The sequence below is a fragment of the Loxodonta africana genome, chromosome 19 (assembly GCF_030014295.1).
Source record: "Loxodonta africana isolate mLoxAfr1 chromosome 19, mLoxAfr1.hap2, whole genome shotgun sequence".
Taxonomy (NCBI): domain Eukaryota; kingdom Metazoa; phylum Chordata; class Mammalia; order Proboscidea; family Elephantidae; genus Loxodonta; species Loxodonta africana.
This window is the reverse complement of record NC_087360.1, coordinates 28,411,659-28,428,096: the sequence shown is the minus strand read 5'-3', so window position 1 is coordinate 28,428,096 and position 16,438 is coordinate 28,411,659. Positions and strand designations below refer to the sequence as shown.

Genomic DNA, 16,438 nt, shown 5'->3' with positions numbered 1-16,438 from the left:
CATATCTCCAGGCTCAGCACCAGTTCTGGCACAGACTACATCCTCAAAAAATATTTTCAAAATTGTACTACCCTAATTTAGAATGAAATTCGAAGCTCTTTGTTTTAAGGGAAAAAATAAATGCCAAAAAAATACTGCATCCACTTTTATTCCACAGAGTTCTGGAAATGATATGAGATGAGAAAAAAATATTTGACTTGTAAAATAAAACCTTACTAGTTTGGATGCTTCAAAGGTCAGCAGAGCAAGGGTGGGGGTTTGGGGACTATGGCTTAAGGGGACTTCTAAGTCAATTGGCAAAATAATTCTATTATGAAAACATTCTGCATCCCACTTTGAAATGTGGCGTCTGGGGTCTTAAATGCTAACAAGCGGCCATCTAAGATGCATCAATTGGTCTCAACCCACCTGGAGCAAAGGAGAATGAAGAACACCAAGGTCACACGATAACTATGAGCCCAAGAGACAGAAAGGGCCACATGAACCAGAGACTTACATCATCCTGAGACCAGAAGAACTAGATGGTGCCCGGCCACAACCGATGACTGCCCTGACAGGGAGCACAACAGAGAACCCCCGAGGGAGCAGGAGATCAGTGGGATGCAGACCCCAAATTCTCATAAAAAGACCAGACTTAATGGTCTGACTGAGACTAGAGGAATCCAGGCGGTCACGGTCCCCAAACCTTCTGTTGGCCCAGGACAGGAACCATTCCCGAAGACAACTCATCAGACATGGAAGGGACTGGACAATGGGTAGGAGAGAGATGCTGATGAAGAGTGAGCTACTTGTATCAGCTGGACACTTGAGACTGTGTTGGCATCTCCTGTCTGGAGGGGAGATGGGAGGGTAGAGAGGGTTAGAAACTGGCAAAATTGTCACGAAAGGAGAGACTGGAAGGGCTGACTCATTAGGGGGAGAGTAAGTGGGAGTATGTAGTAAGGTGTATATAAGCTTATATGTGACAGACTGACTTGATTTGTAAACGATCACTTAAAGCTCAATAAAAATTATTAAAACAAAAAACAAAAAAAACCTTACTAGTTTAGATTAGGAGCCTTGATGGCACGATGGTTAAGAGCTTGGCTGCTAACCAAAAGGTCAGCAGTTCAAATCTACCAGCCACTCCTTAGAAACCCTATGAAGCAGTTCTACTCTGTCCTATAGGGTCACTATGAGTCGGAATCGACTTGACAGCAACAACAAAGGTTTGGTTTTAGTCTGAATTAGGAAGAGTCATTAACAACCTGTGATATGCAGATGACACAACCTTGCTTGCTGAAAGCAGAGAGGACTTGAAGTGCTTACTAACAAAGATCAAAGACTACAGCCTTCAGTATGGAGGACACCTTAACATAAAGAAAACAAAAATCCTCACAACTGGACCAGTAAGCAACATCATGATAAATGGAGAAGAGATTAAAGTTGTCAAGAATTCCATTTTGCTCAGATCCACAATCCACGCCCATAGAAGCAGCAGTCAAGAAATCAAACAACATATTACATTGGGCAAAACTGCTGCAAAAGACCTCTTTGAAGTGTTAAGAAGCAAAGGCTTCATTTTGAGGACTAAGGTGTGCCTGACCCAAGTCACGGTATTTTCAACTGCCTCATATGCACGTGAAAGCTAGAAATGAACAAGGAAGACCTAAGAATTGATGTTTTTGAATTACGGTCTTGGTGAACAATACTGAATATACCACAGACTGCCAGAAGAACAAACAGGTATGTCTTGGAAGAAGTACAGCCAGAATGCTCCTTAGAAGTGAGGATGGTGACGAGACTTTGTCTCACATACTTTGAACACGATATCAGGAGGGACTAGTCCCTGGAGAAGGACAGCATGCTTGGTAATGCAGAGGGTCAGTGAAAAAGACGAAAATCCTCAACGAGATGGATTGACATATTGGCTGCAACAATGGGCTCAAACAGCAATGATTGCGAGGATGGTGGAGGACCTGGGAGTGTTTTGTTCTGTTGTACATACGGTCACTATGAGTCGGAACCAACTCTATGGCACCTAACAACACAACAACTGTTTGGATTAAGGTGCTTCGATGGCACAAATGGTTTGCATTCAACTACTAATCTACAGATTGGTGTTTTGAACCCATCCAGTGGTACCATGGAAGAAAAGGCCTGGCTATCTGCTACTGTAAAGATTATGGCCAAGACAACTCTATGGAGCAGTTCTACTCTGTCATATTATGTCACCACGGAATCGACTCAATGGCAATGGATTTTTTTTTTTAAGTTTGAATTAATTGAGAGGTCAAACTCAATTAGAAAAAAGCCAGAATTAGGAAATATCTATGAAGATAGTTTTAAACTTTTGAGTACCTGCTATAACGTGAACTAGGTTGACAACACAGCACTGACATAGCAACCAGTAGAGGTGACTGGGTGTCTGCTTTAAAGAACAGATACAAATAGTTTGAATCAATCTATCAACTGACCACTTACATCCATAGCTTCAATACTTCTGTCCTATTTGCAATCTTGCTTTTGCAGTTCATTTGCTTAAAAACCCCTGCTTTTTTTCTATTTTTGGGGGGGCGGGTGGAGATCTCTTTGAGACTGGATCACCGTATTTTTATGTGAATAATGCGTGCCTTCTACGTTTGTCTGCTAACCCTGCCCTCTCCCCAGGAGGTATTTTCCTAAGCATGCTATGCTAATTTTTTTTTACAGCAACATGTAAAATAAAATTAGCATAGTGGCACTTACGAAAATACCTCATGGGGGAAGGTACAGTTGTCAAACATAGTAGAAGCACATTATTTGCGTAAAGATATGGTAATCATAATTCATGTTTTGTCACACCCTTTCATCCCTGGCCCAGGCATCACCTGCTTTCACTTATTTATTTAGTAATTTGTACGCCTGTGTGCTATGAGTCGGAATCGACTCGACGGCACTGGGTAAAAAGCCTTTACAAAACCATTACCCAAAACAAAAGCCAGGACAGTGAGAATAATGTACATATAACCAGAGGGCAGTGGTGATCAGCAGTAGAATTCTTCCAAATGGCTGACCAGGCTTTGATTCCCAGCTAATGCACCTCAAGCAAGTCCACCACCGATGTGTCAGTGGAGGCTTGCATGTTACTATGATGCTGAACATGTCTCAGCAGAGCTTGCAGACTAAGATGGGCTAGGAAGAAAGGCCTGGTGATCTACTTCTGAAAATCAGTCAATGGAAACCTTATGGATCCCAATGGTCTGATCTTGTTGTGCGTGGGGTCGCCATGAGTTGGAAGCCAACTCGATGGCAGCTAACAACAATCATTTGTTATCTATCATCAAGCCCATCCCCTGGCTCCCCAGCTCCAGGTAAGCACCATCTGAATCCCATGGCCATCACTCCCTGGCTGAACTTTCTATGTTTTATTGCATCTATCTCCATTCCTAGGAGCATATTTTTATTTTAGTTGTTTTTAACTTTATTAAAAAGATGTCAAGGAGCCCTGGTGGTACAATGGTTAAATACTCAGCTGTTAGAGCCCACCCAGCAGTCTGCGAAAGAAAGACCTGGCAGTTAGCTCCTGTTAAGATTACAGCTTAGAAAACCCTATGGGGCAGTTCTACTCTGTCACATGGGGTCTCTATGAGTTGGAGTTGACTTGACAGCACCCCTTCAAAAAAAGTGTCATGCCGTAATAAAATCTATCAACAAAACATTCTGCATCCCCCCTTGAAGAGTGGTGTCTGGGGTCTTAAACGCTAGCAAGCAGCCATCTAAGATGCATCAATTGGTTTCAACCCACCTGGATCAAAGGAGAATGAAGAACACCAAAGACACAAGGTGATTACAAGCCCAAGAGACAGAAAGGGCCACGTGAACCAGAGACTACATCATCCTGAGACCAGAAGAACTAGATGGTGCCCGGCTACAACCAATGACTGCCCTGACAGGAAACACAACAGAGAACCACTGAGGGAGCAGGAGAACAGTGGGATGCAGACCCCAAATTCTCATAAGACCAGACTTAATGGTCTGACTGAGACTGGAAGGACCCCAGCGGTCATGGCCCCAGACCTTCTGTTGGGTCAGGACAGGAACCATCCCCGAAGCCAACTGTTCAGACATGGATTGGACTGGACAATGGGTTGGAGAGGGATGCTAGTGAGGAGTGAGCTTCTTGGATCAGGTGGACACTTGAGACTATGTTGGCATCTCCTACCTGGAGGGGAGATGAGAGGGTGGAGGAGGTTAGAAGCTGGCAAAAAGGACACGAAAAGAGAGAGTGGAGGGAGAGAGCAGGATGTCTCATGGGGAGAGTAACTGGGAGTGTGTAGCAAGGTGTATATGGGTTTTTGTGTGAGAGACTGACTTGATTTGTAAACTTTCACTTAAAGCACAATAAAAATTATTAAAAAAAAAAAAGTGTCATGCCGCAGATAGTATTTTGGGATCTACTTTTTTCATTATATTTCTAAGACTTGCTTTGGGTTCACTACGGATTATCTGTTTTGACTGCTGCATAATATTCCATTTTGTGAATATACGATTTATCCATTCACTCTCTCATTGATGGCATGGGGTTGTTTCTAAGTTTTTGTTATTGTTTACAATGCCACTCTGAACATTCTTGTTCATGGGCAAGAAATCTCTTAGATATTATACCTAAGGTGTATACCTGGATCTAAGGGTACGTGAATGTTCAGCTTCAGGGGGTAATGGCAAACTGCCTTTTGATGTGGTTATACTAATTGACTGCCCCATCAGCCACATATAAGATGGCCTGTGGATCCATACCTCCTCTGACATTTGTGTTGCTAATATTTAATAATTAACACTTGCCACTTACAGTCAGCCTAGAACCAAATGGAGTCATCAGCATTTATAAATTAGTGTAATCAGTGTTTTAAAATAAAACATACTTGATTAGAAAATAACTTTCCCTGTAGAAAATTCAGAAATACAGGAAAACACCAAGAAAAAGTGGAAAAAAAGACCTAACAGCTCTAGTTGATCAAGGTTTAATGTTCATTTACATGAAGGAGCGTTTCTCCCACTATGAGGGTGGTCTACGATTGCAGTTTACTTAAAACCCTTTGGGAGACTCTGTCTGGACCTGACTGACTGGTGGACACTGCCTGCCAGTGTTCCATCAGTCAGCCCAGCACCCGCGAAGTGCCACTGCACACTCCCGGATGCCAGAGAGCAACCCACCTACTGCAGGACTCTGGCTAAATAGCAGAGTTAAAAGCTGAAGATGTGTTTTGAAATTCATAACATCACCCTTAAGGGAGGTTCATGTTCTATGTGGTGGTTTCAACCTACGCCTCTTCTGATGTGGGAGGAAGGGATGGGAAGTTCTTATTAAACGCTTAATAAAAGCAATTCTTTTATTTTTTAAATCCATTTTCAGAAACTCCTTTGTAGCATTTTACTTCCCTTCTGCAGCAAGATGCCATTAAGGGGAGCAAAAACAGTCTGCAGAATAACAAGGACACCACAGCCAGGCGATGGATAATTGAATGATGGCTTCCCCCAAGGCCCGGAGACTCAATTTCTATGGGCAGAGTGTATTTTACATCCACTAGAGAAAGAGAGGAAACCCTGGTGGTGTAGTGGTTAAGTGTTATGGCTGCTAACCAAAGGGTCGGCAGTTTGAATCTGCCAGGCGCTCCTTGGAAACTCTATGGGACAGTTCCACTCTGTCCTATAGGGTCGCTATGAGTTGGAATCAACTCGATGGCACTGGGTTTGGGTGGGTAGAGAAAGAGAGTCAGTAACCAGCCCTGCAGGAAACAGGACACTGCTCACATGGTACTTTCTGGTGACCATAGTTCAAATTCATGGATGTCTCACTAGGTGCCAGGCCTGGGTTAAAAAATAAAACCAAAGCATTGCCTGTTGAGTTGATTCTGACTCCTAGCGACTCTATGGGACAGAGCAGAGCTGCCCCACAGGGTTTCCAAGGAGAGGCTGGTGAATTTGAACTGCCGACCTTTTGGTTAGCAGCCGAGCTCTTAACCACTCTGCCACCAGGGGAACGCACATCTTGGAGAGACCCCTCTGGCTGATGGGGACTGGAAGGCCATAAGAGGACAAGTAGGAGCAGGGAGGTCAGAGAGGAGGCATAGCAATGGTTCAGATACAGGCAATAGTGAGTGACCTACACTGCACTCATAGCAGAGGAGACAAAAGTGGATGGATTCAAAACGGATTTTATTGGGAGAATCTGCATTTACTTAGGACTGAGGGAAAGAAAGGATAAAGGGTGATTCTTCAGTCTTTGGTGGAACCAATTAGTTATATGATGGTGCCATATACCAGGGTGAGGATTTGGGCAGAAATGAGGAAACTCAAGAGTTGGGCTTTAGATATTGTAGACTACAGATGCCTAGAAGATGCTCGGGCAGACACGTTTAATGGCCGGCTGCACACACAGATCCAGAGCTCAGACTCCCCAGATCCATTTAAGCTCGGAGGGGGAGAAGTTCACAGGGTATGCTTAGAGAGTGGAGAGGAAGGCACCGCAGCTGGAGCCTCTTGGTGTTCCCCGGGAGACAAGAATGTCAAATAAACACAAATGCCTTCCTGGAGCAGATGGTGATGCCAGGCTCCGAAATTTGGATTTTATTCTCCACAAGATGAAATTACAGAAAGAGATTTTTTTTTTTCCTTTCGAGTGACAGAGCTGTTTGTTTGTAGTTACTTATTTCTGATTAAAAAAGCAATATAGGCTCATTGTGAAAAAACTGAAAAATAAGGAAAAGTATAAAGAATAAAATAAGAAGCATCAATAATTCCACCATCCATCCACCTATAATTACCATCAACACTATGGCCTATTTCCTTCCAAGATTTTTTCTTACTTTTCACACAGATAATTTGCATAAATTACAAAATTATACTTCATACAATAATTCCATATCCTATTTTTTCACTTAATATTTTGTCACACATTTGGTTATGTGATTAAAAATCCTCTGTACACATAATTTTATTGATTGATTATATTTTAGATGAAGTTTTACAGAGCAAATTAGTTTCTCACTAAACAATTAATACACATACTGTTTTGTGACATTGGTTGCCAGGCCTACAGCATGTCAACACTCCCCCCTTCTTGACCTTGGGTTCCCCATCACCAGCTTTCCTGTCCCCTCCTGCCTTCTCATCCTTGCCCTTGGGCTGGCGTGCCCCTTTAGTCTCGTTTTATGGCCCTGTCTAATCTTTGGCTGAAGTCACCTCAGGAGTGACTTCAGGAGTTAAAAGAGTATCCAGGGGCCATACTCTCAGGGTTTCTCCAGTCTCTGTCAGACCAGTAAGTCTGGTCTTTTTTGTGAGTTAGAATTTTGTTCTACTTTCTCTCCAGCTCTGTCCAGGACCCTCTATTGTGATCACAGCCAAGGCAGTCGGTAGTAGTAGCTGGGAACCATCTAGTTGTGCTGGACTCAGTCTGGTGGCAGATGTGATAGTTGTGGTCCATTAGTCCTTTGGACTAACATTTCCCTCGTGTCTTTGGTTCTCTTCATTCTCCCCTGCTCCAGATGGGGTGAGACCAGTGGGGCATCTTAGATGGCCTCTCACAAGCTTTTAAGATTCCAGACATTAATCACCAAAGTAGGATGTAGAAAATGGTCTCCAGCCCTCAGCCCAGTAACTTGATCCCTCAGGGAGTTTGGATGTGTCTATGAAGCTTCCATGACCTTGTCTTAGTCAAGTTGTGCTGACTCCCCCAGTATTGTGTACTGTCTTACCTGTGACCAAAGTTACCACTTACCTATTGTCTAGTTAGTGTTTTTCCTTCCCTGACCCTCCCTTCCCTAGTAGCTATCAAAGATTGTTTCTGTGTGTAAACCTTTTCGTAAGTTTTTATAATAGTGGTCTCATACAGTATTTGTCCTTTTGTGATTGACTTATTTCACTCAGTGTAATGCCCTCCAGATTCACCCGTGTTTTGTGAGGTTTCACAGATTCATCATTGTTCTTTATTGTGCGTAGTATTCCATTGTACACCTGTATCATAGTTTGCTTATCCATTCATCCATTGATGGGCACTTAGGTTGTTTCCATCTTTTTGCTATTGTGAATATTGGTGCAATGAACATGGGTGTGCATATATCTATTTGTGTGATGGCTCTTATTTCTCTAAGATATATTTCTAGGAGTGGGATCGCTGAATCATATGGTATTTCTATTTCTAGCTTTTTTAAGGAAGCACCATATTGTTTTCCAAAATGGTCATATCATTTTACATTGCCACCAGCAGTGCATAAGAGTTCCAATCTACCCACAGCCTCTCCAATGTTTGTTGTTTTCTGTTTTTTTTCATTCGAGCCAGTAATGTTGGGGTAAGATGGTATCTCATTGTAGTTTTGATTTGCATTTCCTTAGTGGTTAAGCGCTACAGCTGCTAACCAAGAGGTCAGCAGTTCAAATCCGCCAGGCGCTCCTTGGAAACTCTATAGGGCAGTTCTACTATAAGTCGGAATTGACTTGATGGCAGTGGGTTTGGTTTTTGGTTTGAATGGCTAGTGATCACAAGCATTTCCTCATGTGTCTATTGGCCACCTGAATGTCTTCATCAGTGAAGAGTCTGTTCATATCCTTTGCCCACTTTTTAATTGGATTATTTGTCTTTTTTGCTGTAGAGGTGTTGATTTTAGTGACTAGACCTTTGTCTGATTTGTCATAGTTAAAATTTTTCCCCAGTCTGTAGAATCTCTTTTTACTCTTTTGATGGAGTCTTTTGAAGAGCAAAAGCGTTTAATTTTTAGAAGATCCTAGTTATCAAGCTTATCTTCTGGTATTTGTGTATTGTTAGCCATGGTTCATATCCTATTTATGCCATATATTAGGGCCTCTAGAATTGACCCTATTTTTAATTCTATGATCGTCATAGTTATTGGTTTTATACTTAGGTCTTTGATCCACTTTGAATTAGTTTCTGTGTATCATGTGAGGTATGGGTCCTGTTTCATTTTTTTACAGATGGACATCCAGTTTTGCCAGCACTTTTTGTTAAAAAGACTGTGTTTTCCCCATTTAAGGGACTTTGGACCTTTGTCGAAGATCAGGTGAATGTAAATGGATGGATTTCCATCTGGGTTCTAGATTCTGTCCCATTGGTCAATATGTCTGTCGTACCAGTATCAGGTTGTTTTGACCACCACAACTGTATCATAGGCTCTGAGGTCAGGTAGTGGGAGTTCTCCTACCTTACTCTTTTTCTTCAGTAGTGCTTTACTTATCTGGAGCCTCTTTCTTTTCCATATAAAGTAAATGATTAGTTTTTCCATCTTGTTAAAGAATGCTGTTGGTATACGGATTGTAATTGCATTGTACTTGTAGATTGCTTTCACTAGAATTGATATTTTCACAATGTTGAGTGTAGACATAATTTTAATTGCAACCTAATAGTATACTGGATAGATATAAAATAATATGTGCTATTCAATTAGCATTGAACATTTAGGTTGTTTTCCATTTTTTTCTATAATAAATAGACCTATGATAAATATCTCTATGTATAAATATTCCGTTTTCTAAAATGAGAATTTTCGGCTCAAAGGGCATGAATGTTTTAAAGGCTTTTGATACCACTGGCACATTATTTTCAGAAAATCCAAACCAATTTATAAGGCGCTCTAGTGGCACAGTGGTTAAAGCACTCAGATGCTAACCAAAGGGTCAGTGGTTTGAACCTAACGGGCACTCCATGGGAGAAAAGATGTGGAAGGCTGCTTCCGTGAAGATTACAGCCATGGAAACCCTATGGGGCAGTTCTACTCTGTCCTATTGGGTTTCTATAATGTCGTTATGAGTCAGAATTGACTCAAGGACAATGGGTTTCATTTTTTGGCTTTTATTCAATTTATATTTTTGGTATGTGATATTGCTCCTTCGCTGTATCCTTACCATCACTGAACTTTATGGCATTAAAAATTTTGCTAATTTTATGGATGAAAAATATCTGCCATTGAAAATTCTCAGTGTTTTCATGAAGCCATTAGGAGAGAAATCAGAGTCTCATAAAAATTGCAGTCCAGTAAATTAAAAGCATGCCACTAAAGTGTTTGATTTTAATATCATAATCAAGAACGTGGGTTTAAGCTCACACACACACAAAAAAAGAACACATTTCTAACAAGTCTTATCCAAAGCAACAGCAATAACCTTATTACTGGTGATCTGAGCTGGGAATCGAAGCTACTGAAGGCATCCCAACCACATGATGTTGAGTACCTGACCACACAGCATCCTAGAAATCCCCAAGGACTTGTCCAGGACAGAGCAGAAAGATTAACCTGGGGAACACAAGCAAGTGACAGTCCATCTCTCTCTCTCCACTGATGAAGAGATGAACTATAACCCAAGCACCGTTTTTCAATTCAAAAGGCATCTGGGAGCAGAATTACTCAGCCTCCAGTAGGACATAAAAGAACTGCTTAGGTGCGTGCAAGTGTTTGGAGTTAAACCACTGAGCCCAGTGAGGAGGGGGGCAGGGAAGAGTGAGTCAAACGGAAATCTCCTTCCTCTTTATGGTGAGTTTTAATCTAGACATACAGGCTGAACCCTATCCATGGTTGGTTTGGACTGAGATGACTTGGGTGTTGCTGTAAGGGAGATGGCGCACAGGGACACCACCTTTGCACATGCAGAGGTTTCAAGTGGCAGGTGCCTCACACTGGTTGCCTTTAGGATTTCGTCTCAGTTCCAGCTCTGGACTGTGGCCTTACACACTTGAAAACCTGAAGTTTTCAGCATGCCCTAAGAGGCTTTGTCTCTCTAGAGCCAACTTGCATTGCCCAAGCTTACAAAGAGTTATGCAAACTGTAATGCCAATTACATACATTTTCTACCTGCAAGTAGATTGACGTGTGAAACCAAATGATAACCGGAAAGGCTGACCAAGAAGCTTGGGGCCTTAACAAGGGAAGGCAGGAGGACAATCTAAGAGGTTGTCCAATCAGGGTTGCTTAAGGCTATATGAATACTGCCTAGGGTGCCCTTCATCTAGTTTATTTCTCGTCATGCTTCAGAGCTCAGCTCAAATATCCCCTCCTCACGGAAGCCTTCTCAACTCTCAGTGTGGGTCTCCCTCCTCCCCACTCCGCTTATACATTCTCAATACACCCTGAATTTTTGTTTGAGCACCTATTGCAGTTTTAATTAAAAGAATGTGTAGACTCTGTTGGCTATCTGTCAGGTCCGTGAGAACATGGAGTATGTTAGTCTTGTTCATTACTTCAACCCCAATCTCTAGCAGAGTGCCTTGTACATAGTAGACACTCAAATACTTGTGGGAGGCAGGGAAGGCGGGGAGGATAAGAGAATATGCTGACCTCATGTCCACCGCAGGAACAGCCTTGCCAGTGGAATGTCAAGATGCTTCGCCAAGATTCTCTCTTCCTCTGACAGTGTCAAAGATGGTACTACCAAAGTCTGCCTTGCCTTTTTGTGCTTCTGCTGGCCAACCATTCCCCTCTACCTCCTGCTTGGCATATGCAATACCCTCACTAAGGTTACAGTCTAATCACAGTGGCCTGAGTGCCTGTCTCTTGAAGCACCTTTGCCTGCCCCTATTTTATGATCATCTATGCTTTAAATCACAGTGGGAAGACTTACTTACAAGTGCCTGGGTTGACACACCATCAAGTTCCTGTAACTGCCATACCACCACCTAGAGTTAAGGATGGGGATGCTCCAGGACGCACAGCAGTCATCACAGAAATAAGACAGCAATGTGTGCGTGTGGCTGACGCCTGTTAACACTTCCTAAAAACAGAAGCTAGGGATGACATCCTTGTATGAGTTGGCTATTTTCTCAAAATATGATATTAATTTTGATAATTAAAAACAGAATGAGCACTGGCCTGGGAGTCTGGGTGAGATGTTTTTGATCCCGGCTCTGCCACTAATGTGGATGTCAGCAAGTCCCATGTCCGTGCTGGCTTCTGTTCAATGAGGGGCGGGACAAGACAACCACTCCAGCCCCTTTCAATCTCGGCATCACGTGATTTAATGATTATCTTCACCTAAGAACTCTCCCACCCCGACTTCATAAGCACCCCAAAGATTAGGCCAGCTGCTGGCGGGGACCATCAAACACTCAGGAGTCTGAGTTCAGCATCTCTAGAGAAATCATAGCAAGGCCTCAGGATTTTCATGATCACAAACAATATCATTCAGGAGATAAGCAGATGTTCTGAGGACTTGACACCCACTAACACAACAGATTCTCTGAAAAACGGATATTCTCGACATTTGTTAACCACTGGATGAAGGATTGAGATGCCTGGGAAATCTGCTCATGCTCCAAGGTACCTTCTTCTCTCAATTTTCCCCAGAAGCAGGACATTTGCGGAAATTATTTCCTATGTGTAAAATAGTCAGCCACTATGATAAAATGCAGGCTGTTTTCCTAAGCTTATAACTTTAGCAAAAAGCAGTTCCCTGCTCTGTTCTTGATATTTGGGAGCTCAATTTCCTTTATCTCAGGCCCACAATGCACAGATCTGTGTCCAGATCCAGTCAGTAGTGCTAAATTAGCCTCTCAAAAGTGTGTTCAATTTTAGCATGAATCTGTTTATAACCAAAACCTAATCTCAATCTTAATTAACTGGTATATTAAATTCAAAATCATGCTTATGTTTAAACAGTCTATGAACCTCCTTAAAGAATGGGCATCTTTGGTGAGGCCCTTCCCTGTCTGCAGGGAAATTACCAGAAAGCATACAGACGGCCCACTAAGGGGCTCGCACTCCAGAGACACGTATCTATTTTGGCTGCAGAACTGTGGATAGACTGAGCACAAAAGTGTGCATTTCAAAAGATTTCTCCTATTAGTTCAAATAGAATATTCATATATATATATATGTATATACAAACCCTCCGAGATAGCATCTAAAGATAGGCATGGGACGTTTAATACCTGGAGTAGTAAGACTCCACCCCCAGGGCCTCCCGGACGCTGGCGATGTGCTGCTCAAGGGCTGAGCTGGTTGCTGTCGGAAGGGTCGCACTGTTGCCGACCTGGAAGTCACCGGAGTTTTCCATCATACTATCACCCAGATGGTGCTCGTGAAACTTGAGAATTCCTGAAACACGACAGGCACAGCCAACATTATACACAGTTGAGGGGCAGGGACGCAAGGGTGGGAGTGCCAATGCTATACGACTTCTTTGACAAGCATGCCACTTCCCAAACCATGTGAAGAAACCCTGAAACACAAGGTCTCAAGGGGCCTTCCAGAAGTGTGAAGAAATCTTGAAATACAAGGTCTCAACAGGGCTTCCAGAAGCTTGGTTAGAATCCTTTTCACAGTTTTTACCATCAGCTTTGGTGCTTGAAACCAGGGAGCTCGAGATTCAGCTTTTGCCTTTGGCGACACATCCAGAAGCTTCTGGTATTGTGACTACTTCATATATATTTCAAGACAGATGCTTCTCAGAAGCATCAACTAGGGAAAGCCTCCTTTCAGGAACAGTGCATGAGCATGCCAACGTATATTCTCGCAGAAATAGAAATTCTGAACAAAAATATAATTAGCCAACTGGAAACTGTATGACTCAAACAGCCTTCATTTCCAAAAAAGTAAACCAAAATAAATAGGTAATTGAAAGGCCAGATAACATTTTAAACCATTTTTAAACAAGACTAACTAGTCAAAGATCATGAATGGATTAACCCAAAAACCCAGAATGGATTAAGGGAGCAAAAAACTGACGGCTGGATGAAACGGAGGTTTACTGGCAACAAACACAGGACATATTTTCAAATGGAAATGAGGTATGTCAGCCCTGGAAAAGGCTGGTCCTCTCTGATTGGATTAGAGCCTCAGCGAAAGCTTTCGAGCCTCATTAAGAGCAAAGAGGAATGGAAAGAGAGACAATAGAAGCCTCATTATACACAGCTCGTTATTACAGGGATTTGGATCCACCACCTGTCAAGTCATGTCCCGAAACGTAACAACCACAGCGAGAAAAAGCTTGATACCCCCCAGTTATCAACCTCGTCCTCACGGGTGTCTGTGCCATCTGTGGGAGCTCTGATAGTGATACACGGGGGTTCCACTGTGGCGACCATTAACCAAGTCCCCAGGAAAATCATGATTTAAAACCTTTAGCATAAGAAGGTGGAAACTAAGAGTATTCTTTGTGAGAAAGCCCACAGGAACATGAAATTGAGGGGGAAATGATTATGGCAAATAAATCGGAGGCACAGAATGCGGAGCTGTGAGTGCTCAGAACCTAAGAAGCATCTGGGAGCTGTCATCCAGCTGTCACTTTTTTTTCTTTTTAAATGAAAGAGACAGAAACATAATCAAGACAATCTTGTCAATTCTCTCTGGCAGTTGAACTTTGTGAAATTGGCTTACAGATAGATAGTCAAGGAGCCCGTTCTTCAAGATTCCCAATTATCAGATCCACTTCCCCAGTCAATAAACTCTAATTGGAGCTGGTATGTCTCCAAACATGGCAAAGCCATCAGCATTTTATTATGCAAAAAATATGGCCCTCACAGCTAATTAGTGGGTCCGAATTTAGTGAAACTCTTACAGCCTGAACATTTTAATGTCAATGTAATCAAAGGGGGTTTTTACATCTAAACTCGATTTATAACAGAACTGGTTAAAAAAGGGTTCTGTTAAAGCCAGAAATTTCCAACATAAGACTTCATTTAAATACTGAGAGAATGGCCATTATAATTTTAGTCTCTTTAACTTTAGCATGACAAAGGGTCACGACTATGAAATCATACACAGAGAGAACTCCTTAGGACTTGCCAACGTCACTTTATTAGCTAATGAACAGCTGCCTACAAACAGGGCTGCTAGTGAAATTAATCCCCCTGCTTTTAGTCTTCCTTCATAAATGCTTCCACACTCACCGGTAAGGCGCAGAGATTTCTCAAGGGACTGAGAAAGCTGGGCTGTCTTATTAACCGAATGCCCCACTACGGAACACCCAGGCTGATCTGTGATAAGGCGCCTCTTCCACCTCTATTCATTAGCAGTTCACAGGTCTGCTGTCTTAATTGCCCTGTTCCCACAGAGAGAGATCTCACCTGCCCCGGGAGCAAGCAGCCAGCTGTACAGGTAGCCTGCGGCCAGGGAGTAGTAGAGCACTAGGCCCCTCTGGCCATTAACCATCTCCAAGATTTGATCGATGGTGACCGGGGAGTAAGGGTCAGAGTCCTGTTGTCCTGTTTGTCGCTCCACCAGAAGGTCAGCAAATGCCCTTGTCCGTCCTCTCTCAGCCACGGCCAGGGCTTCATCATGATGGCCTAGGAGACATAGGCATAGACTGAGGGCCACGGTGAATGTGCCTACTCAGGATAGAGGACAGTAGGTACAGAGATCGCGAGAGAAACCTCGCTGCCGCCATACTCCTAAGTGTGACAGGTCCTGGTCCCTCTGTTCCACATTCAACTCCCTGTCTGAGATGAGGGTACAGTGTATACTCTCACAAAACCCACCTTTTTAGATCCAACAGGAATGACTTCGAGCCGCCCTGCGCCATCAGGCCTTCATCTTATCTGCAGCCAGCACCACGCGAGCCCCAGCCTGGTTTAGAGGCCTCCTCCTAAGCCTGCCCCATCTCTGCTTCACATCCTGCGCTGCCCCCTGACCTGGCCTCTGACCCACATATCCCCTTGGCTCGTTGGGCCCGACGCTTTGTACTGCTTCTCTCGTTACCTCACTCCCCTGCTCTACTTGGATTCTGACTGCATGGACAGATGGGAGCTATGTGGCGTGTCTCCTGGCTGTCTTTCCAGTCCCTCCACAATGCAGGCCCTCCATGTGTCACACTGTCCAGCCTACCCCACTCCACAATTCCCCCAACCACACCTCTGTGCCTTTATATATGCTGGCCTGCTGCTGGTCTGCCCCTTCCCCTTTCACTGACTGGCAAGCTCTGCCTCAGCCTTTCAATTCAGCTTCGAATCCCACTTCCTCGAAGAAACACGTCAGGAATCTAGTTTAAAGGCTGATACACAAATATAAAAGCACGAACAATACAAAACCACAGGGTCTAAAGTGAGGATGGTGTGTAAGTGCCAAAGGAATGTAATGCAGAAGATTAATCCGTTTGCTTGTGTCATATATGGAAATACGGAAGAGGTGCTAGAACTAGGGTCAAAGTGGATGGCAGAGGCAGGGGCCGGATGCTGCAGCTCCGCCAGCACTTCCAGGGCGCCTGGCTTCCCTGCAGCTCTGGTATTAGGAGAAAGTGAGGATTTCTATATGTGTATGCAAATGTCTCCTTTTACTCTATTAAGTTATTAATTGAAACAGCAGGCACCATCTCTATGCACATTGGAAAATCGGCCCCAAAGTGCTAGACAGACTTAACACTGTGATTATAATAGATAATAAACTGTTATCTCAGGCAATGAACACATTTAATAGATACATTTTTCAAGGGGAAGCTTGAGTATTCACATAGATACTGAATAGGCCTTAGCATCCACCTT

The 16,438-nt window shown here is 43.2% G+C and overlaps 1 protein-coding gene across 2 annotated transcripts in view; it reads right to left on the bottom strand.

Annotated features, from left to right (window-relative positions):
- Nucleotides 1-16,438, bottom strand: part of TTC28 (tetratricopeptide repeat domain 28) — a 780,748-nt gene that overhangs the window by 132,062 nt on the left and 632,248 nt on the right. For both annotated transcript variants that reach the window (XM_023559275.2, XM_010598769.3), the window contains 2 exons: nucleotides 15,029-15,247; nucleotides 12,893-13,058 (listed from right to left, as the gene is read on the bottom strand). In XM_023559275.2, the coding sequence (XP_023415043.2) occupies nucleotides 12,893-13,058; nucleotides 15,029-15,247 (385 nt within the window). The remainder of the gene's footprint in view (nucleotides 1-12,892; nucleotides 13,059-15,028; nucleotides 15,248-16,438) is intronic.